General features: G+C 35.4%; 1 protein-coding gene across 3 annotated transcripts in view; it reads left to right on the top strand.

Annotated features, from left to right (window-relative positions):
• The window catches only part of Dnah7 (dynein axonemal heavy chain 7), a 345,957-nt gene that overhangs the window by 213,929 nt on the left and 107,822 nt on the right, over nt 1-24,206 (top strand). For all 3 annotated transcript variants that reach the window (XM_046447272.2, XM_046447271.2, XM_058580336.1), the window contains 3 exons: nt 1,263-1,443; nt 4,920-5,105; nt 11,877-12,040. In XM_046447272.2, the coding sequence (XP_046303228.1) occupies nt 1,263-1,443; nt 4,920-5,105; nt 11,877-12,040 (531 nt within the window). The remainder of the gene's footprint in view (nt 1-1,262; nt 1,444-4,919; nt 5,106-11,876; nt 12,041-24,206) is intronic.

Raw genomic sequence — 24,206 nt, 5'->3', positions numbered from 1 at the left:
AAATGGAGAATCTAAAATGTATCTATTCATTCAATTAAAAAATAATAAAACATGGTAATATAACTTATTTTGTTTGTTAGAAATCCATATTTTTATCAACAATGGAAGAAACACAGTTATGAGGAGAGTAGTATTTTATTATTTTTTGCAAATTTCTTTCATATTTGGTTTAAGGCTGGGGTGGTGAAGCTCAGTGGTAGAACACTTGCTTAGCATGTGTGAGCCTCTGGGTTCAAGATCCAGTACTGAAAGGAAAAAAAATGGTTTAATATAAGACAGCTGGATTCCCAAATCTTTTGCTTCTTCCAATATGTTGCAATGTGTTGTTTTGATTGAAATATGTAAAGAAAATCCAACTTCACACAGATGTTTAGTTAGACAAGGGAGAGCCTCATGAATTTCCTGAAGGGGCACATGTCTTTAGGATCCCCACATGTCATGGACCATGTTTTGAAACCCACTGGCATAATATATATTGTTGTGAGACGGGGAAGGTTTTTGATGATTACATGAGAACTATTTATATGATGCACAAAACAAGTAAAAATTGTTTTTCAAATCAACTATTATAATTATAGGATACCTTTCAAATACATACCCAATTTAAATCTCATATATATATATATATGTATATATATATATATATATATATATATATATAGACACACACACATATATATAATCTATGTTTAACACCATGATATATTATATTATTAATGATAAATTTTGATTTAATTTTTATCACTTATTTATAAAGATAACATGATTGGCTTCATTTACTAGACACTGAGAAGAGAATTTAGAGCCAAACTTTTTCCTTTCATTACTATACATGTATTTAAAATACAGCTCTTTGGGTTGATGTATATTCTATGATTATTTTTTAAAAAGGAAAATGACAAAGATGAATTAATTCTCCTCATCAGAATTAAGCTCTAAACAATTTGGCTAGTTAAATTTTGCAGTATTCTATATAAATATGCTATTCTCTTGCAAAATCACCAAAATGCACCCTAACAATGTTTTATTTTGAATTAAAAAATCATTCAAAGACACTGTAATATTTACTAACTATTTTAATAGTCATGTCTTATGGATTAAGTCTGATTCTTAGATGAAATATGGAATATAGAATCAGTACAGATCTTGCATAAAGAAGTGTTTTGAGTCAAAGTAAGGATCTTACAAAAGTAAATACAGAAGTAGAAAGTACCCTGTCATATTAAATGGATACTTAATTTTCTAATTTTACTTTTTTGCAGAGTGGCAAAAATAGTAGCTCCCAAAAAGATAAAACTGGCTTCAGCTGAAGGGGAGCTTAAAATTGCCATGGATGGTCTTAGAAAGAAGCAGGCAGCACTTCAGGAAGTCCAGGACAAATTGGCCAAGCTTCAAGACACACTTGAGTTAAACAAACAAAAGAAGGCCGACTTGGAAAACCAGGTGTGTGCTGATGCTAAGTACATATATAGGGCAGTACATATACAGGGTTGTGAATAAGAGTGTTCATGCTAGTATGTGATGAGCTCATCCTACTTTCTTCTTGGTTAGAAGACGGCACACTATGACCCCCAGGTCAAGTCTGCCCATGACCTGTTTTTGTATGGCCCATAAGCTTATGGTGATTTTGACATTTTAAAATGATTACATATTAAATGGTTATATAGGTACCTACATAATAAATAAGTCTTCAGTTTTGCCTCTTGGCCCTTGTACAGTCAGCTTTTTGTCACTGTGACATAAATACTTGCTAAGAACAACTTAGAGGAGGAAAAGTTTATTTGGGGCTCATGGTTTCATAGGTCTCAGTCCATGGTTGGCCTACTCCATTGTTCTAGCCTGAGGTAAAGCAAGAGCATCATGGTATAAGGATTTGTCAGAGGAGTGTTGCTCTCAGTTCATGTCAACTAGGAAGCAGAGAGAGAGAGAGAGCCAGGAGCCAAAAACAAATCCCAAAGGCATGCCCCCAGTGACTTACCTCCTTCAACCACGCCCCACCTGCCTACAGTTATCACACAGTATTCCATTCAGATTATTAATCCATCAAATGAATTAATCCATTGATGAGATTAACATGTCTTGTCACTGCCTAAAAGTCCCATCTCTGAGCCTCGCTGCACTGGGGACCATGCTTTCAAAACATCAGCTTTTTAGGGGACATATCATATCCAAACCATAACAGTTCTGAAAAATTTACTTTTTGACCCTCTGCAAACAAACAACAACAAAAAAATGCCAGTGTCTGCCTTAGATTACCAGAATATTAAGCTAGATTATTTAAATCACTTTTGATTTTATAAATAAGGAAATGGAGAAATGAAACATTAACTGACCTATATTGTATAAAAAGTTAATGGCAGAACTGAAATTAGAACTCAATTCCTAAAACCACATGATGTCTACTGAAAAATTTTTAAGACTAAAACCAGAGCTATAATTTATATAGTGATATTATTTTCACAAATTGATTGATGAAGTCTTATCATATTCCAGAAAAAAAGTGGTTTGTATAAGAGGTGTCTCCCCCAATGCTCTAGTGTTCATATAGGAATTTTGAGAGGTGAATCAATTAGATTATGAGAACTGTAACCTAATTAGTGGATTAATCCATGTGATGAATTAATAATTTGAAGATCTAACTGCAGACAGATGGAGTGTTGGCTGGGGGAGGTAGGTCACTGGGGGCATGCCTTGGAAGTGTTTATCTTTCCTCTGGCTCCTTCCCCCTCTTTCTTTGCTTCCCAGATGCCATGAGCTGAGTAGCTTTCCTCTGCCTCACCTTGGGCCCAGAACAATAGAGTTTACTGACTGTAGACTGAACCTCTGAAACCCTGAGCCCAAAATAAGTTTATTTATTTTATTCCTCCTGTACTTTGTTCTTGTTAGGTATTTTGATCACAGTGACAAAAGTGACTAACACAATAAATGTTAAAAATATTTTGAAACAGCATTTATTGTTTATTATGTACAAGGCATGCTGATTCTTTTTTAATCATTACATTAGTTAATTTCAAAAATTACAATGACAATAAAATTTTAAACCCTTCAAAGAGTGTAAATGTGAAAGTCCTACCTCATGCTACTGATTCCCAGTGCTTCTTTTCTGGGGTAAATATTACACCTAGTGTCTTGCAAGGCCCTATTGTTCTAAGAGCATTATATATTATTTCATTTATTCTCACAATGACTTTCTGAGGAGATAACCTTTTTAAAAAACCATTATTTAAACCAACTAAAGCATGGAAAGGTTAAATAATTTGCTCATGTTCAGCCCAGCTTATAAGCATTAAGTCTAAGACCTAAACCCAGGAAATCTGATTTTAATGGTTCCACTCTTTCTGAAGTACCAGACTCCTCCTTTCTATGAAATCTATCTGCTATACTTGCAAACTATATTTGCACAAATATAGGACATTGTGCTAATCTGTAAGATCTGATGTACTGTTGGGCATAATTGCTGGATAATCAATTGTAGTTTAAATGATATTAGAAATAGGTGTACTTGCCCCTTGTAAACATTTTCAACTCTGCTATATATCTGAAAAAAAATTTTATACTAAAATGTTAGAAAATTATGGCAATGTAAAATGAATGTACAAATATATTTATACTAAATATCTGCTTTTGGAAGAAAAGTTTTAGCTGAAATATTTTATTTGGTTTCTAATGACAACTTTATTGTAGTCCAAGTCTGATTCAGTTTATTATTAGTATTGTTTTGAAAGAAGAATGAATGAGAAGGCAAAAGATACTTAAAGAGGAAAAAAATCAAATAGAAAAATTTAAATTTGGAAGTATCAGAAATATGACCTATTATATACCCTTTTGCTTTTTTCAAACCTATCTTTGGATGAATTGATATTTGGTATTTTGTATCTTTTAATTTGAAAACATTTACTTAACATAAACAGTAGTATTAGGAAAAGTAAAAGACAAATTCTTATTCCAAAATAATCCAAATGTCTCTGCTTTTATTGATTATTGAATTCCTCTTTTAATGTAAATTATTTCATTTTGAATCTCAAGATAAACTTTACTTAATTTTGTCTTCACCCAAGAATAATGATACTATCCCACTCAAAATTAAATCAAAATAATTCAGGTATTTTGCTGGAATATTGCTACTGTGTGGTTTGAAATAGCCTTTCCTTATTTGCCACCTTCACAGGTAACCTCTCTCCTGTCTTTGTTCATCAAATCACATTCCATAATTACGTATAATCAAATTTGGTTGATAGTCTTATGCACAAAGTAAGCTGCTAACTATTAATTAATATCCTAATTTAAGCTTAATTATATTGGTTAGCATCATATAACTTGAAGATTGTGCTTTGTACATAAGCATAAATTGTTAGTTTTTAAACATTTATTTTTTAAAATCATTATCAAACCAACCATAAGTTAAGTGAGGGAAAATGTTTATAGAATATTTGAAATACAATGCATCCATATTTTTGTTGTTGTTGTTTGTTTTTTTACAGTGCTGGGGATTCAACTCAGGGACATAAATGCTAGGCAAGTGCTCTACCACTGACTATAACCCTATTCACTCACCCCCTTTTTTTCTGATTTTTTTAAATGGAGGGAAAATATGTATATTTATAGAATGTCCTTTATTAGTTAACTAACTTTCAGTGTCTTATAAGTCATTTCCTTAGAGTTATAATTTGCATTATATGCTAGATATCCATTATGAATTTCATAAATTATATTAAGGTAATTTATTTTTTAAAAATTCTAAAATATGATGGACTTTATAATAGTGAAATTATCACATATTTTCTTTTTGATAATTTTTTACAAATTTCTAGGTGAAAGTTTGAAATTCTTTAAAAAAAAATCTCTAAGGGTTAAATGTGGCCAAATTTTAAACTTATTCTACTTATGGATGTTAATAAAAGCTTACTTTTATTTTTGAGGTTGACTTATGCAGCAAAAAACTAGAAAGAGCTGAACAGTTGATTGGAGGCCTTGGAGGTGAGAAAACTAGATGGAGCCATACAGCTCTGGAGCTGGGTCAGTCGTATATCAACCTGACAGGTGATATCCTCATTTCCTCAGGAGTTGTTGCTTATCTGGGGGCCTTTACATCAAACTACAGACAGGTGAGGAATGTTTTGGATCTCTTCTTGACCTCTTCTCATCACAGTTAACATTAACTTCAGGGACATTATTGTTTTTTGTGATATTTTTAGGGGGTTGGGGTATAAGTTCAAGGAGCCACAAAATATTTTCAAATGATTTCTTCTTGTGTGTTTTAGTTATCCTATAAATTATTTTGGTAGCCAAAAGATGTTATATGAAACACTCTTCTAAATGCTATTTTTTTAAGAACAAAAAGATGTACTGTGAAATGTGTTTTAGTCAGTTATTGCATTGCTGTGACTGTAAGACCTGACAAAAAACAATTTTAAAGGAGGAAAAGTTTATTTGGCTCATGGTTTTCAGATGGCTCATGGTGTAGCACATGGTCCACCAACTCCATACCTCTGGGCCCAAGGTGAAGTAGAATATTATGGTGAAAGGGCATGGAGAAAGAAAGCAGCCCAGGATATGGCATCCAGAAAGCAGAGAGAGAGCGGGGAGGGGGAAAGAGAGCGAGAGCTCCCCGCTCATCAGGGACAAAATATAAATTCCAAAAATGCACACACACCCAGCGACCTACATCCTTCAGCTACTCTCTACCTGCCTACAGTTAACACCCACTTAATCTATATCAGTGGATTAATTAATTGATTAAGTTGAAGATCTCATTGATTATTTCAACTCTGAAAATTCTTGCAGTTCACACATGAGCTTTGGATGGACGCCTCATATCTAAACCATAACTAAATATAAAGTGAAATGATAGACTCTAATACAAAATTTTAGTTTCTAAACAAGTGTAAAGGAATCAGGTGTGTGTGTGTGTGTGTGTGTGTGTGTGTGTGTGTGTATTATGGTTTAAATGTGAGGTGTCTCCCAAAAGCTGACATGAGAGATAATAAAAGAAGCTTTAGAGGTAAAATGCCCTGAGCTGCTTTCCTTTACCACACTCTTCCACTATGATGTTCTCTCTCACTGGGGGCCTGAGGAATGGAGTCAGCCATCTATGGACTGAGACCTCTGAAACTTGTTAGCCCAAACATAAACTTTTCCTCCTAAAATTGTCCTTGTCAGCTGTTTTGGTCACAGCAGTGAAAAAGCTGAATGAAAGAGTGTGTTTTCATGTGCTTAATCACTACTCTCCATGAGTCTCAATAAGTCATTTCAAAATCATTTCAAAGACTGAAGTTTTGGGGGAGGAAAAGATGAGCCTTCCTGAAACTCTTATTAATTGGAGATTCAAGATGGCGGGCTGGAGGGAGGCTGCATTCCTTGTCCCTCCATGACCAGGGATTCATGTAGCAGGGATACTGCTTCTCGGCAAGGTGAGTGAAAGAAGGATTTCTCTAAAAGCCAATGTTTGACAGTCACAATGTCTTAGAGACTCAGAAATCTGGGTACATTAAACACAGAAGAGACTATACTGTAGCCAAGCTAGTTGCTGCTGCTATACAGTTTTACAAGTAAGGACAAGTCCCATTTCCCCAGTTGTGATATTGACCACCTGAGAAACTCCAAGGCGGGCATAGAAAACAAGTTTTATTTAAAGGATAGAAATGGACTTCTCTCCAGAGGAAAAAAAGGACCTGAAGTCAGTACCCAAAGAAGTGGGAGTGTCCTGCCCCTTTTATACATTTTAGATTTTCTTTGTTTTCCTGCCCTCTCCTCCCCTTAACTCTCTCCATCCTGCCCACAAGGATGGGCCAAAACTGGCAGGGAAAGGACCAAATGGTGCAGTGATCCAGGCAGGAAGGCAACAGCCCAGGAGGCATTAATTTTTTTTTAATTTTTTTATTTTTTATTCTAATTTGTTATATATGACAGTAGAATGCATTACAATTCATATTATACATATCAAGCACAGTTTTTCATGTCTCTGTTTGTATATAAAGTATATTCACACAATTTGTGTCTTCATAAATATACTTAGGGTAATGGTATCCATCTTATTCCACCATCTTTTTTTACCCCCACGCATCCTCCCTTTCCCTCCCTCCCCTTTTGCCCTATGTAGAATTCATCTAATCCTCCCATGCTCCCTCTCCCAACCCTACTATGAATCAGCCTCCTCATATCAGAGAAAACATCTGGCATTTGTTTTTTGGGGATTGACTAACTTCACTTAGCATTATATTTTCCAACGCCATCCATTTACCTGCAGATGCCATGATTTTATTCTCTTTTATTGCTGAGTAATATTCCATTGTGTATGCACACCACATTTTCTTTATCCATTCATCTACTGAAGGACATCTACATTGGTTCCACAGTTGAGCTATTGTGAATTGTGCTGCTGTAAACATTGATGTGGCTGTGTCCCTGTAGTTTGCTGTTTTTAAGTCCTTTGGGTATAGACCAAGGAGAGGGATAGCTGGGTCAAATGGTGGTTCCATTCCCAGCTTTCCAAGGAGTCTCCATACTACTTCCAGGAGGCATTAATTAACAACTCCTACAACTCCCTGCAGGAAGAAACAATCCCTGGGGAAGGTTACCTTAGCAACAGGTTGGAGTAAGAGGTATAAAGGACTTTGGAGATGTCAGCATTGGATTATTTTCCCTTTCCAACCAGCCCCCATCTTTCTAATGGGACCCACTTATTTATTATCTATATTGACTATTTTTGCCCTCTGACTTCAGCAGCAGTAGCAATAGCAACAGTGGTATCAGTGCTGATTCAGCACAGAGGGAAGGGAGAATACTGAGAAGCACAACAGGCAGATTTAGTTTGTAAAATCCTGAATTCAGGAAATTAGCCTGAATTCTTATCCAGAGGCTGCACTCTGCACTGGTGTATGAAAAACACCCCATTTTTCCCAACTGGTGGGAGCCATTTTGAGGTAGCCATGCTGAGCTGCAGGAGCTGAGAGATCTGAGCAAAGACAGCTGTACAGTCCTGGCAAGCACCCGCCACATGACTGAGGCTGTACCTAGCAGGAAAAGGGTGCCACAGGAACAAAGAACTTTTTCCCAGGGGAATTCAAGTTAGAAAAGTGAAAGGGAGCCCAACTAGCTTCCTCCTTTGAGTCTGGGGCTGCTCAATAAAGTACCTCACATCAGCTGAAGCAGGTTGGGAATTTGAACAGGCAAGTGTGAACAAGTGTAAATATACTCAGGGACTAAGCCCAAGAAGTCTGGAAAGGGTATGTTCAGAGGGTATGAAGGATTGGTTCTGTAAGATAACGGAGAATGACAAAGCACAAAATCACGTAGCCTGGGAAGAAGGAATGAGGAAGAAGCAACAAATTGATAAAATTGATCCTTTCCCAATACATTCTTTCCCTGTTCATGACAATCCCTAGAAAGGAAGCAAACATCATCCAGTGGTAAGAGTCCTGTTCTGTGACCTACACTCACATATCAGTCTCTCAAGTCGAGACAGTTGGCCATCTGCACTCCATCAGAGGTCTCTCATTCAACTTTAAGCTTAAGTAAGGGTTGTAGTAGCAAAGTCAGTGCTATGCCCAGGTCCTCACCTGGCCTCTACGTGCTTTCACATCCAATGGCTGGTAACAATGACTTTTTTTTTTTTTCTGGGGTGGGAGCAGGGGAAGTCAGTCTTCCCTTGGGTTCTTAGACCCTTACTTCCGGCTCAGACAGAGGCAGGAGTATGAGAATCTGTTTCTTGGTTTTGTGGTTGGGACAACTCCAAGGAATAATTTATACCCCCATGGTTCCTTGTGGGATCAAACCAAAATCACCTCCTGCAGAAACGAGGCTGATCCTTCATCCTTGATTGGCTTCTACTCCTTTCTCTGGCATCCACTCCTCAATAAAGTGCCTCGCATCAGTCCTCATCTCAGATTCTGCTTATGGGAAAAAAGCTGGATCTTCCCTTAAAGCCAGAATCTATGTAGTTGTCAATTATTCGTCAACCCCTTCCTAGAATTTACACTGCTTTTCATAAATATAGAAAGTCTAATTGATTAACGAGGCCCTTAGTTCTTCACCTCCAATGACTATGCCTATCCCCTTAATATCTTACACTTCTGATAGGAATATACAAACCCTGGATTTGACTTAATTCACACATTGTGTAAGCAACATCTTCCCTGCCAATAATCAGAATAAAAACTGTTTTAGGGGTGATATTGTCACCAAGATGGCACTCATGGTTACTTTTCTACTTGTATCATATGTCTTACCACTAGGTTAGTAACCAGGGTCTTGGCTTATATTTTAAGATGCTTATTCAGAGTCCTCCATGTTTCTTTCATTTAACTCTCTGGTACTACATACCCTATGGACATATAATTGGGCCACTTAAATTGCTACCCCAGAGTTCATTTGTGGCAACATACTATACCTGTGAACTTTAAACAGAGCATTCCAAAGGAAATATTGCTTCCATTTTCTCTTTTTCCCCATTTCATTGACCGTCATGCCTACTCCATCATCAAGCTAGCTTTGAACAAACTTGCAGATTCATACAGAAGAAACCATGACAATAGGAACTGTGTACTAGGAGACAGAATCCACATAGGAAATGCCAACTGCCCCTCCAACTCACATAGTCACTCCACCTGTTCTGGGTACAACAACCACATAAAACAAAATAAAACAGCCAGATGATATTTATTAAGTACTTATGATAGGAAGGAGTTTTGCCCCCATGATCTTTATCTCCAAGTATGACTACATTTATATGTATACATGTGAATGTGTTATATGATACAGGGATTTTGCAGGTGGCAAAATCAACTGACCTTAAAATAGGAAGATCAGCTGGGTGCAGTGGCTCATGCCTGTAATCCCAGTGGCTCAGGAGGCTGAGGCAGGAGAATCGCAAGTTCAAAGCCAGCCTCAGCAACAGCAAGGCACTAAGCAACTCAGTGAGACCCAGTCTCTGACTAAAATACAAAACAGAGCTGGGGATGTGGCTCAGTAGTCAAGTTACCCCTGAGTTCAATCCCTAGCACCCTCCCCCCGCCCCAAAATGTAAGATAAATCTGAAATATCTTTTGTGAGCAAGAGTAAGGAAGTGCCCAGAGAAAAAGGATATAGAATTTAGCTTAGAGTACTTCTACTGTCAAAGTTTAGATAATTGAAGCATCACAATAAATAACAATAGTAACATAACCCATTGAATAAAATTTAAAAAGATGAATCTATGCTGACATAAATTAATAAATGGAAAAAAAATGAGTGCTTGGCAAAAGCCAGGACATTTTCCTAGTCACAAAGTATCTGAACAAAGGCTTCAATGTTAGTTGCAACGGGAGGGGAAAGAACAACTCAGCAGTAGAAAAGCTGTGACATCATTCACAAGTTCTGTCTTCACTATTTTGAATCATGGATAAAAGCTCTGGATTCTCATTTTTGAGCAGTTTTCTCACAAATGAGAGAAGCCCTCACCCCAGCGATTTTTCTTTTCAAGCTCTAACACTCCTGGGTTATTTTAGGCTCCTTGCAGAGGCTCCAAGATGCTGGATACCCAGAAGCAGTTCCTTTCCTTGTGCCCACAGAATTATTCAAAATACCCAATCCCCTGAAATACATGAAACCTTGCTAATCCCATCCTGCTTACCATACTCAAGCTGCCTTTTGTAGCTCCAGCTTTGTTACTCTGTCTTTGGTACGACACATTTTGTGGCACTGTGTGACAGCCTTCTTACAGTTTAGAGCCATAAATAACAAAAACTTCTTTCATCTGTGTGTCTTTGTGTTGTATTCTACCATCCAAAAACCTGTAATATCACACATATTATATAATTTGAAATAGAAGCCTGGAAGTCAACACTTTAATCAATTAATAAAAAGTAATGTTGTCAGTAAATGAACAATTTAAAATCATGTACCATTGATGGGATGAAATGAGAACAACAACATTTCTGTGGTATTCCTGGCAAGGTGCATGACAAGGTGAATCATGAGAGAACTCCATACAGACCCATATAAGGAGCATTCTACATAATATTAACTGGCCTATCCCAAGTCGTGAAAGTCATCAACTCTCTCAAACTGTCATAGCCTTTCATGTGCAAATCAGAATGTTGGTTCAGCCTACTCAGCAAGACCCAAGGGGAGATGGTAGTGCCCACCATACGCTCTGAGCCAGTGCCACCTGCGCACACACAGTGGCCTCATCGAACCAAAAGCTGGTACCATGACCATGCATATTCATCTTCCCATGTGATTTGCTGATGCCTTCCTTTTGTTCCTAGCTCATTTCTCTCTACTCATGCCTTTCACTGTTTTTGAAGGTTTTGATTTGTAATGTGAACTTGAACATTGACTTCTAACTTCTGAGTACGAACCTTGGCTTTAGTACTCTCCTGGTTCCTGTGAATCCTAATAGACTTGCTCCAGCTAGAGTATGGAAAATTCCAAAATGTGTCTTATTCTTGATGAAACTTACTAGCCCTACCATGGACCCTCTCAAGGGCATATGAAAACTAGAAATGTTTTCTGTTTCCTCTACTTATTCAAAATGGATTTACTTTTATGCTATAATATTAAGTTTTACTAAATATTTGTAATCTAAGGAAAAATGTGGTTTCCAACTACTCTGTAAAAAATGAAGTTTTAGAATAACAATAGGTAATTATTTTTTCCAGATACAAAATTCTGACTTCATTATATAATCAATCTAGGTTTTATTCGAACATTGAATATATTTCATTTTTATTTAAATGCATAACTGACCCTCTTAATTAGAATGTTATTTGAACAAAAATCTGCTACAGAAGTTTTGATAATGGTAGGTTTTCTCAAAGTTCAAAGTATAATTGAGGAGTTTACAAAATATTATTATTGTAACATCCTCTCTATATCTTTCTGCAAATGCTTTAAAGAACCAAACCAAGGAGTGGACAGAGTTGTGCAAACTAAAAAGTATTCCCTGCTCAGATGAGTATTCTCTTATGGGTACCCTGGGAGAAGCTGTGACAATTCGAGCTTGGAATATTGCTGGACTACCTTCTGACTCATTTTCCATTGACAATGGCATCATCATAATGTAAGTAACCTTGGCTTTAGTACTCTCACAAATTGACTTCTAACTTTCTGAATATGAACCTGGGTTTTAGTACTCTCCTGGTTCCTGGGAATCCTAACAGATTTTCCCCAGCTAAGGTATGGAAAACTTCAAAATGTGTCCTATTCTTGATGAAACTTAATAGCCCTACCACAGCCTTAAACTTAATAGCCCTACCATTATCTGAGTATGAACATCTTAGCTTTTTTTCCTCATAAATTATTAAAGAATCAGCAGGTGTATTTATCTGCAAACCTCTTAACAACTTTTAGTAGCAAAATTCTACATAGTTGAAATAATTAATTAGCTAAATTAAATGTGAATATTGGAGACTAGTAAACAAACAAGGTGACTTTTCTTAATCAATTTTAAGAAAGTAGAGAAAATTCTGCCATAATTAAGTGAAGTCCAAAATTTTCATTCTTATAAAATATAGAATTTTGTGATTATAGGTTATTAAATGTGCAGCTGTGGATTGTTGATTGTGATTGGGTAGGGTGTTCCAAATTCTGTCCTTGTCCCTGATGTGGGACAAGTTTGAATTATATGGATACATTTCTTGATCCTTGGCTGACAGGATCTTTCAGGGTTTTACACTCGTCCTAGAACCTCCTGGTTAGTAGATAAACCCCACAGAGTCTTGGTAGGAAGGATGCCAAGGGCATTTCTAGTCACACCTTCTCCTTCACGTCTTACCTCCAAGAAACCAAGGACTTCAATCTACCCCAGTGTGAGAACAGACATCAATTGTGTTATTTCCAAGTTCACATTACGATGGCCTTTTATGACTGGGCCAGTCTTCTTGTGATTTTAGTGTGTTAACAGATAGAACAGGAGTGGAAAGTATTCAGTTCTGCCTTACAAGACAATTTGATTAGTTGATAGTTTTCTATTGAAAAAGTAGTATGATATTATTTAATTTAAAGTAAAAAATGAATTACAGTAGATGGGGTAGAGAGAGAAGATGGGAGGGGGGGGATAGTAGAGGATAGGAAAGGTAGTAGAATACAACAGTTACTAATATGGCATTATGTAAAAATGTGGATGTGTAACCGATGTGGTTCTGTAATCTGTATTTGGGGTAAAAATGGGAGTTCATAACCCACTTGAATCTAATGTATGAAATATGATATGTCAAGAGTTTTGTAATGTTTTGAACAACCAATAAAAAAAATAAAGTAAAAAATGCATAAGCTATATAGATGTGATTTCTGATAATAGAAATGACCACCAAGTATGATGACTGGTTGCTCTTAATTTTTTTATGTAGTTTTTATGAAAATCATTCCATAATGTAAAACTCTGATGAATTTATTTCTGTGTTATGTTATTATGCTCAACAAATTATCCTGACAGATGGATTCCTTTAGCATTTATTTACTGAATTGTTCTATAAGGACTTGAAGTATGTACCATTCGATTATAACATGAAGCAAGATAAAATATGATGAGACTGCCAAGGGGATGTTAAAGGAGTAGTTACTATTAGGTCCTTGAGTCAAGCTAATCCTAGTTGGACCCTGAAGTAAATTTAAAACTTTCTGATAACTAAGGCAAAAAAGGAAAGCCTTTTGTAACATAGTTCTCTTTTAACCAAACAAGAAGTTTGTCTAAGTAAGACAAACTTCTTCAGAAAAATTTAATTATTTTGTTGGTTTAGAGAAAGACCTTTTTCTGGGGGACTAAAATTAAGTATTGAGTTCTCTGATTCTGTAATCTAAAAATTCATCCAGAAAGAAATCAGAGAATGTAAAAAATGGCAGATTCATTCGCTTGCTAATAAATTAGCAGAATATTAAGTACCTTTTAACATGTATAGAATCATATCTAGTTTATTGTTGAATTCTTTAACATTATTTAACTTTCATGCAATGTGTGGGTTGATAGTTCATGTTAGAATATACAAGAGATTGGCACATGTGAAAAATTTCTGAAATTTTAAAGTCCAACTCTTATTTTCACTTTTGTCCAGCCAGACCAATTAGCTTGATATGAAGAATAATCAAATTTTTACTGTTTTTGTTTTTGTTATTGTTATGGTTTTCCTCTCAGAGAATACCTTTGGCTCTTCTCTAGTACTTGTGAATATAGCTGGCCACATTCTAGAGTGATTGTAATGTCTTCATTGTTTTGATTTGCTGTTTTACATATCTTTGTTCCACCTAGAAAGGTACCTGTAATCATTATATCCACTGGAGGCCAGATTACATCTTATTTTCTAGCCAAAAAAAAAAGTACCAGTTTTCCATCAATTTAACTGCAAATGATAGGATTTTATTCTCATTTATGAATAATACTTTCTTGTGTATATACATCATATTTTCTTTATGCATTCATCTGGCAATGGGCATCTAGGCTGATTCCATATCTTAGCTGTTGTTTTATTCAGTTTTTATTTTGTCATGGGGACCAAGATATCTGACAAGAACAATTCTGGAATAGGAAAAGGGTTATTTAGGATTCACAGTTTCAAAGATCCTGGTCCATTGATAGTGAGTGACTCTGGGCTCTAGGCCTGAAGTGAGGCAGAACATCATGGCAGAAGTGTATGGAGGAAGAATGCAACTCGGGACATGGCAATCAGAAAGCAGAAGCTCACCAGGGACAAAACATAAACTCCAAAGGCATGTCTCCCAGTGATCTACCTCCTCCAGCCCCACCCTACCTGATTAGTTATCATTCACTTAATATATTCAGGTGGATAATGCACTGATTATGTTAAGGCTCTCATAACCCAGTCATCTTACCTCTGAACATTCTTTCATTGTCTTACACATGAGCTTTTGTGGGACACCTCATATCTAAACCATCACAGCTATTGTGAATAGTACTACAATACTATATAGTCTGGAAGTATCTCTTTTGTATGCTGACTTCATGTTTATGCCCAGAAGTGAGACAACTAAACCACATGGTAATTCTAGTTTTTTGTTTTTTGTTTTTCTGGGGGGTACCAGGGATTGAACTCAGGGGCAATCGACCACTGGGCCACATCCCCAGCCCTATTTTGTATTTTATTTAGAGACAGGGGCTCACTGAGTTGCTTAGCGTCTTGCTTTTGCTGAGGCTGGCTTTGAACTCACTATCCTCCTGCATGTACAACTATGCCTGGCTAGTTCCAGTTTTTTCAAAAACCTCAATAATGTTTTCCATAGTGGCTGTACTAAGTTTTATTTATGCCCATAGTTATAATAATTTCTTTTGTTCCTGCATCCTCATCAACATTTTTTTAAATATATAATAGTCCTGCTAACACTAGATTGAGATGGTATCTTGTACTTTTGATTTGCATTTCTCTGCTAGTTTATACCATTTTTTCATATATTAGCCATTTTTATTTTCTTTTGAGAAGTATCTATTTAGATAGACATTTGACCATTTTTTAATTGGATTTCTTATTTTTTGTTAAGTTTTTTAAGTTCTATATATATTCTGGGTATTAACCTTCTGTCAGATGACTAGCTGGCAAATATTTTCTCCCAGTCTGTGGCTCTCTCTTCACTCTATTGATTATTTCCATTATTGTGCAGGAACTTTCTATTTGATATAATCCCATTTGCAAATTTTTGCATTTATTTCCTATGCTTTTGGTGCCCTATTTAAAAAATCATCAACTGTACCAATATCTTGAAGTGTTTCCTCTGTTTTCCTGTAGTAGTTTCAGATCATACATTTTTGATCCATTTTTTTTAACAGGATGAGAGGTAGGATTCAGTGTTGGTCTTTTGCATGTATACATCCAGTTTTCATAGTACCATTTATTAGAAAGCCTGTCCTTTCTCTGTTGTATGCTTTTGGTGTCTTTGTCGAGAATCAGTTGGCTGTATATGTATGGATTTAATTCTGATTCATCTATTCTGTGTTTGTGTGTGGGTTTTTTTTTTCTGTTAATATCATGCTGTTTTTGGTACTATGGTTATGTATTTTGTCTTACGAGTTGGGAATGGTAATGCCTTCAGCTTTACTCTTTTTTGCTTAAATTGTTTTGGCTATTTAGTGTCTATTGTTTTTTTTTTTTTCCATATGGATTTTCATATGTTTTTTCTAGTTCTGTAAAAAAATGTCATTGGTATTTTAATGGAATTTACATTGAAAGATCACTTTGAGTAGAATAGACATTTTAATAGTATTAATTCTCCTAATCTATGAACATCAGAGATCTTTTCACCTTTTAGTATCTTCTTTAATTTCTTTCTTTGGACTTCTCATTTTCACTTTCTTAGTTGATATATTACTAGGTATTTTTTTTGTATGTGTGCATATTGTGAATAGGATTGTTTTCATAATTTCTTTTTCAGCCAATTCATTATTGGTGTAGAGGAAATTTACTGATTTTTGTATGCTGATTTTGTGTCTTGCTAATTTACTGAATTCACTTACCAGTTCTAATAGTACCTTGGTGGAGTCTTTAGGTTTTTATATGTATAAAATCACATCATCTGCAAATAGGGATAATTTGGCTTCCTCCATTTCTATTTGTTTGCTTTTAATTTCTTTGTTTTGCCTAATAGCTCTGGCAGAAATTTCTAGTGCCATATTAAATGACTGGTGAGTGTAGACACCCTTGTCTTATTCCTGATATTCTATTTTTCCCCATTAAATATAATGTTGGATGTGGGTTTATCATGTATAATCTTTGTTATCTATATCTCATTGCTGTTATCAGGAAGGGATATTAAATTTTATCAAAGGATTTTTCTACTTCTCTTGAGATGATCATGTGATATGTATCCTTCATTCTATTTGGGTGATATATTTATTTATTTATGTGTATGTTGAACTATCCTTGTATCCACGGAGCTAAATGAACTTAGGGTGTGTTATCATTTTAATGTGCTGTTATATTCAATTTTCAACTATTCTGTTGAGGATTGTTGCATCTATGTTTATTGGGAATATTTGTCTACAGTTTTCTTTCTTTGTTGAGAGTCCTTGTCAGGTTTTGGTAACAGGTTAATGTTGGTTTCACAGATCCCTCTTCAATTCTATGAATTAGTTTGAGAAGCATTAGTGTCGGGTCTTCTTTAAATGTTTGGTAAAATTCAGCAGTGAGGTCATCTGGTCTTGAAATTTTCTTTAATGGGAGACTTTTTATTACTATTTCAGTATCATTACTTGTTATTGGTTCATTTAGGTGTTTTGTAGCCTCTTTGTTCAATTTTGGTCATACATGTCCAAATTTGTACATTTATTCTAGATTTTTCATTTCTTAGCATATTAGTTTTTCAAAATAATCCCAATAATTCTTGAAACTTCTGTAATATCAGTTGTAATGTGTTATTTTCATCTCTAATTTTATGTATTTGGGTGTTCTCTCTTTTTATTTTTATTTTTGGTTAGTCTTACTGAAAGTTTTCAATTTTGTTTATATTTTAAAAGAACCAATTCTTTGTTTCATTGATCCTTTGTTATTTTAGTCTGAGTTTTATTTATTTCTGCTCTGATCTTTATTATTACCTTCCTTCTACTAATATTGGGTATGGTTTGTTCTTAATTTTCTATATTATTGAAATATAAGCCATTAAGCTTTTTATTTTAAATCAATAAAACTTCTTTTTTAATAGACACTCATCACTATAAACATTCCTTTTAGTACTGCTTTTGCTGTATCCCACAGATTGTGTATGTTTTGTTCCCATTTCATTTATTTCAAAGTATTTTTAAATTTTCCTTCTAGCATTCTCAAAGACCCAGTGTTTGTTCAAAAGTGGTTTTCTTTTCTTCATGATCAGAAAAGATACAGAATATTAGTTCAGTTTTTAAAAATATGGTAAGACTTATTAATGGTCGATTCTAGAGAAAGTTCCATGCAGTGATGAAAAGAATACATATTCTGAAGATGTTGAATGGGATATTCTGTAAGTGTATATTAAGTCCATTTGATCTATAGTGTATTTTAACTCTGATGTTTCTTTATTGATTTTTGTCTGGATGCCTTATCCATTGGTGATAGTTGGGTATTGAAATTCCCATTTATGTTTATATTGGAGGCTTTCTCTCTCTCTTAAGACTAATATCGTTTCATTTATAAAATTGTGTGTTCCCTTATAAGAGGCAGCTAAACAAATACTTGTTATATCCTTTTGATAAGTAGATTCCTTGATCATAATATAGTGGACTTCTTTTTTACTTTTTTTTTTCTTTACAATCTGTTTTGTCACATGTAAGCAAAGCTACTTCTTATTGTTTTTGGATTCTGTTTGCTTGGAATATCACCCTTTTAACCTTTCACTCAGTCTTTTTGTGTCCCCATGGATAGCTGAGTTTCTTGTACACAGCATATTGTTAAGCCTTATTTTTAAATATTTTCAGCCTGTCTGCATCTTTTAATTAGAAAATTAAGACCATTTACACTCAGTGTTATTAATGAAAACTATGGACTTGGGCCTATCATTTTGTTGATTTTTTTCTCCTAGTTGTTTTGAATATTCTTTGGTCAATTCTTTCTCTCTTAATTATCTTATGGTTCAATGATTGATTATACTTTTAGCATTTGATCCTTTTCTGGTTTATTATATTTGTAGTGTTTGAATATTTTCTACTTTTCATTTGTTTATTTGCTCTTTAAGTGGGATTTATAATTTCACATACTACTCTGATGGTGGTTATCTTTCTTTCACTTCTTGTATAGAATTTCCTTTAGTATTTTTTGTAAGACTGGTCTGGTGGTCATAAATTTCTTTAATTTTGTCTTGTCATCATTTCTCCTTCATTTGTGGATTGCTTTGCTGGGTATTAATCTTGGTTGGCAGTTACTTTCTTTCAGGACTTGAAATACATCATTTTATGCACTGTAAGATTTCTTCTGAGAAATCTACTGTTCATCTAATGGAATTGTTCTTAAATGTGACTTGGTGCTTTTCTTTTTGAGATTTCAAAATTCTGTCTTTGTCTTGCATTTTTGATAATTTCTCTATAACAGGTTATGAGGGTCTTTCCTGCTCATGTCTATTTGGGTTTCTATAGGCCTCATATACCTGGATGACCGTGTTATTCCCCAGCTTAGGGAAGTTTTCTGATATTATTTCATTGAATAGGTTTTCTATGCCCTTAAACTGTATTTTGTATTTCCCCCCTTTGGGTATGCTGATGTGCAGATTTTTGATCTTTAAATAATTTCTGTTTTAGCCAGTTTTTTGCTGCTATGACCAAAAGACCTGATAAGAACAATTTTAAAGGAGAATAGGTTTATTTGGGGCTCACAATTTTAGAGGATTCAGCCCATACATGGCTAGCTCCATTGCTCTGGGCCTTAGATAAGGCCAGACATTGTGGCAAAAAAAAAAAAGTGTAGTAGAGGAAAGCAACTCAGGATATGGTCACTAAGAAGCAGAGGGAGACTTCGCTTTCACAAAGGACAAAATATATACCCCAAAGGTATGCCTTCAGTAACCCACCTCCTCCAACCACAGCCTACCTGCCTATAGTTGCCACCCAGTTAATTCCTATCAGTGGAATAATGCACTGATTAGGTGTAACTTTTAGTCTGTTCATCTCTAATCTCTTTCCAATCATCTCACACGTGAGCTTTTGGGAGGATATCTCATATCTAAACCACAACAATGTCCTAATGCTTTGTTCATTCTTCCTTATTTTTTTCTTCATTTCTGTCTATATGTGATATTTCAGAAGACCTGTCCTCAAGCTTATGTATTCATTCCTCCACTCTATCTAGTCTGCATTTAAGGATTTCAACTAAATTTCTTTTAAAATTGTTACAGGGCTCTCACTGTGTTGCCCAGATCATCCTCAACCTTGATCTTCCTACCTCAGTCTTTCAGATATCTGGAATTGCAGGCATGTATGTGCTACTATGCCTGGCTTCAAATGAATTTTCCTTTGAATATTCATCTAGTGGATGAATATTCATCTTGGTGGTACTGGGAGATTGAACATTACCACCAAGCTACATTCCCCTATCCTTTTTATGTTTTTTTTTTTTTTTTTTTTTGAGGCAGAGTTTTGCTAAATTGATGAGGTTGGCCTTAAACTTGTAATTCTCCTGCTTTAATCTCTTAAGGAGCCGGGATTATAGGCATGTGCCACTGCAGCTGGCTGTCAACTGAATTTTTTTGTCTGATGCATTGAACTCTTCATTTTCAAACTTTCAGATTGGTTCTCTACAAAACCTCTTTCTTTGCTGAATTTCTCATTCATATTCTACATTGTCTTCTAAACTTCCTTCACCTATTTAATCTATATTCTCTTAGATCTCATTGAGTTTTTTTAAAAATCAGTCTTTGAAATTCTTTATCAGGCATTTAATGTAATATCTTTGGAATCTGCTACTAGAGAGTTAGAATTTTTAGGGGGTGTCAAATTACCTTGTTTTTTTAATGTTTCTTGTGTTCATATGTTGAGATTTATTATCTAGTGAAATGGATTATCAGTACCAATGTTTTTCTTATGGCCTTCTTAGTAAGTGGATTTCCGCTGAAGATGTGTCTTGGGGTATCATTTTGTTATGCAAATGGATCCAAACTGTTGAGTTTATTTCCAGCTGGCTACTGTAGTCTAATCTCTCAGAAACTACTTTGACATTGTGATTTTGGCACAGTGCACATTGTATCAGAGTCAGAGAGACCCAGTGTTTGTGGGTTGTACAAGAGTGGGGACATTCTAGCAGTTCAGGTGTGTGTGGTATAGAGAGGAGAGTTTTTCCTGTGATAGGAATGGTAGGCTCTATCTGGTGATGGATATTTCTTCAGGTACTATTGCTATTAGCTCTCAGTTACTTGAATGGGTCACTGGTAGTGGCTGCTTGAATATTGGCGAAGGCCTTCAATCACTTGTTCTTCTGATTAGGATCCTCTTTCACAAGAGGGGCAGGAATTACAGTACCTCCTCTGTGATACTCACACTTAATATTGTCAGCAATATGTGATCAGATAAGGTATAGGATCAAACAAGGCTGGACTCTTATAGGTATAAAGGTAGGAAAACTTGTGTTATTCTTCTTTGATACCATATGGGCATGCCCTCCGAGGAGTGTAACCTCAGTCCTCCCTTAGCTATGCATGACTGGGGATCAAGCAATGGCTAGAGGGGTTTCTCCTCAGACTTTTCTCACTTGTAATGCCCACCAGAGCTTGGGCAGGAGTGTGTCATAACTGGAGTCACATACTCCCTCTCAGCTGAGGTGCTTGAAGGAGAGAGTGAAAGGGGGAATGTGTCCAGTGCTGGACAGTTTCTCTTCAGACTTTCTTAGCCTTGCACCCCCAAAGGCATGGAAGCAGGGCATCAAAAGGGACTTTTCTTCCCACCCTTCCCCATTTTTTTTTCATTTATAGTGTCCTCTAGGGCCATCCTTCCCCCCCCCTTTTTTTTTTCATTTATAGTGTCCTCTAGGGATTGAGTGGGTGTGGGTCACAGGTGGAGCCTGCTCTAAGTGGTATACAACCATAAACACTTGCTGGACAAAATTTCTGTGAACTTTCCTTGGCTGTGCATCTTGGTAATAGACCACAACTGGAGGTGTGATGGTGTTAGCAGAGATTGCCTCTGCATGTTTGTGCGGGCAGAAGAGCCTTGGAAACTCAGATTTCTTTTTTACTTTGTTAGTGACAGGTACTTGTGTGGTCCTTGGAGAAGGTTAGCAGGAACTGTGTGGGCAACTGCTTTTATTCCCAGCATCCATGAAAGACTACATTTTCCCAGTCATGCTGCTGGTCTCAGAAGGCAGGTTCTTGTGGATGGTACTGTCAGCTCCCTCCACATCTCAACATCTATTTTCCACTGTATAGCACTTAGTGGGTTTTATCACTCATTCAACCAAGCAAGCATGCCTCATGAGGCAGCCACACACTAAGCCAGTCTGTGGTGACCAATACATGGGAATATGCAGAGGTTTGTGACCCTGCATTCAGAAAATACGTCCCTTCTCCAGATGGCTCCCAGATTATAGCATCCTCCTCAGAGAGACAAAGTGAATTTCTTTTCCTGTTGTGCAGTTTTGAGGCCTGAAGCCTGTAAGGGCTGCAAAACTTCCCAATTGCAAGGATTGCCAGTATGTCTACACTAGTAGTATGCTGGAACTCTCGATCTTTCACCTTTATCCCTGTCAAGAGGAGACTCCACCTCCCCATCAGTGGAGCAGGGGATTCAGTGCTGGGATATTTTGTTTATTTTGCTATACTTCTGTCCTAGGTTTCTGGATTTAACAAGCATTCCATTTCTCTACTCATTTCCTAATGTTCTCCAGTAGTCATTCACCTCAATATGTAGCTGTACATTCATTGATGTAGGAATTCAGGGGACCTCTATTCAGCCATCTTGCCCACCTCCTTTTCATCTGTTTTTATCTTTTTGTATGTATGTAAAAAGGACAATAGCAAAATTTTCTATAATACATCACTGCTATGTATTCAAATTCTATGTCCTCCTGTGAAGACTGCTGTGAACATGTATTATCACTGTTAGAAACCTGTACTTTCAAAAACTCCAAAGAGAATCAAATAATACTCCTCTCTAGACAATAACAAAAGAACAAACACTGCCAGAACTTGGAACACTGAGTGCTATAATGATTCATTTTTCATTTGGGAATTACTGGTTTTAAAGCATTTATGGATTCAAGAACGTTTAATGGAGGAAATAGGAGAGGGGAAGATTGTGTGGAGAAAATCATTTTCTTGCCAATAAAATAGTACAAAATAATGATGGAAAAGAAGTCATCAAGTAATAGAGTGCTTGTTCATTTTGAATTCAGAATGTTCATCCAAAGAGTGAAGCTATTAAGGCCCAAATTTGTTTTACATAATAATTGTTGGCATATTTCATTCTAAAAACTAGTATTATCTTTTCTATGTACTCTAAAGAATGTCACCTTTGAAATGTTATTAATTTAATATGTTATTCTATGGAACCCCAAAATTTTAAAAACAAACTAATATTATAAACTGAAGTCACAGATATTGTCCTATCTTTTAATCAAAAGATGTTACAATGAGAGCACTATTTGGTGAAAATAAGCGTATTATACTCCTTAACTGCTTACAGAACATTTGTTTGTGTATAATTACACACACACACACACACACTCACACACGGGGGTGGATGACCATTTTTCCAGTACAATGTTGAAAACGTTATTCTTTTTTTCATCAAATTTGCCATTGTATCTTTGGTAAAAATCAGTTCTCCGTATATATGTGGGTCTATTGCTAGATTCTTTATTCTTGTTGCCTATCTTGTACCATTGACCTATTTGTCTCGATGCAAATACAATATTGCTTTGATTATTGTAGTTTTATGTAAAGTCTTGAGGACAAGTAGTATGCCTTCCAACTTTATTCTTTGTCAAAATGGTTCTGTATAGTTCTATCTTTTAATATAAATTTTAGAATTGTTTTTTTAAATATCTACAAAGGATTCATGTGGGACTAAAGGTGTAGCTTGGTGGTAGAACATCCCAGGTTTAATATCTCCAATACAGAAAAAAAATATAACTCTTATAATTCTTTTATGCAATGTATTGATTCATTTATTTAGGTTTTTGATTTATTTCATCAGTGTTTTGTTGTTATATTTATACACAGTATTTTTTTAAATCTTCATTTGCTATTTTGTAAATGTTACTTAATTATTATTTTTTGTTTGTTTGTTTGAATGTTCATTGCTAGTACTAGAAAAACAATTTTCCTTTTCTGGAAGAGATTTTATCACATTGAATTTGTGATAAAAATACCTGGCAACCTTTTAAAACTCATATGACCTTTTCTGTAAATTCATTAGGATAGTCTATGTAGATAATTATATCTGCGAATAGTGAAACTTCAATTTCTCTCTTTCTAAACTTTATGCCCTTTATTATTTTTTTCTTGGTGTATTGCACTGACAATGGCTTCCAGTATAATGCTGAACAGGGATGACTAAACAGGACATTGTTGCCTATCCAATCTAAGGGGAAAATGATAATGGACTTTTTTACCATTACATGTGATATTAACTCTAGGAGTTTTGCTTTTTATTGCAAATTCTTTTTATTGGGTGAAAAATTTTTCTTCCAGTTTGCTGAAGGCTTTTTGTCAAATGCTTCTTCTGTATCTATTAAAATTATTTTTGTAGTTTTGTATATTTAGCCTGCTAGTATGGTGAATTGTACCGATTGATTTTTTTTTTATTGGTTGTTCAAAACATTACAAAGCTC

Source organism: Marmota monax, unplaced genomic scaffold (genome assembly GCF_021218885.2).
Source record: "Marmota monax isolate L192 unplaced genomic scaffold, Marmota_monax_Labrador192_F-V1.1 WCK01_AAM20220418_F8-fsc00007, whole genome shotgun sequence".
Taxonomy (NCBI): domain Eukaryota; kingdom Metazoa; phylum Chordata; class Mammalia; order Rodentia; family Sciuridae; genus Marmota; species Marmota monax.
The sequence above is the reverse complement of the archived record's forward strand: the minus strand, read 5'-3'. Positions and strand labels throughout refer to the sequence as shown.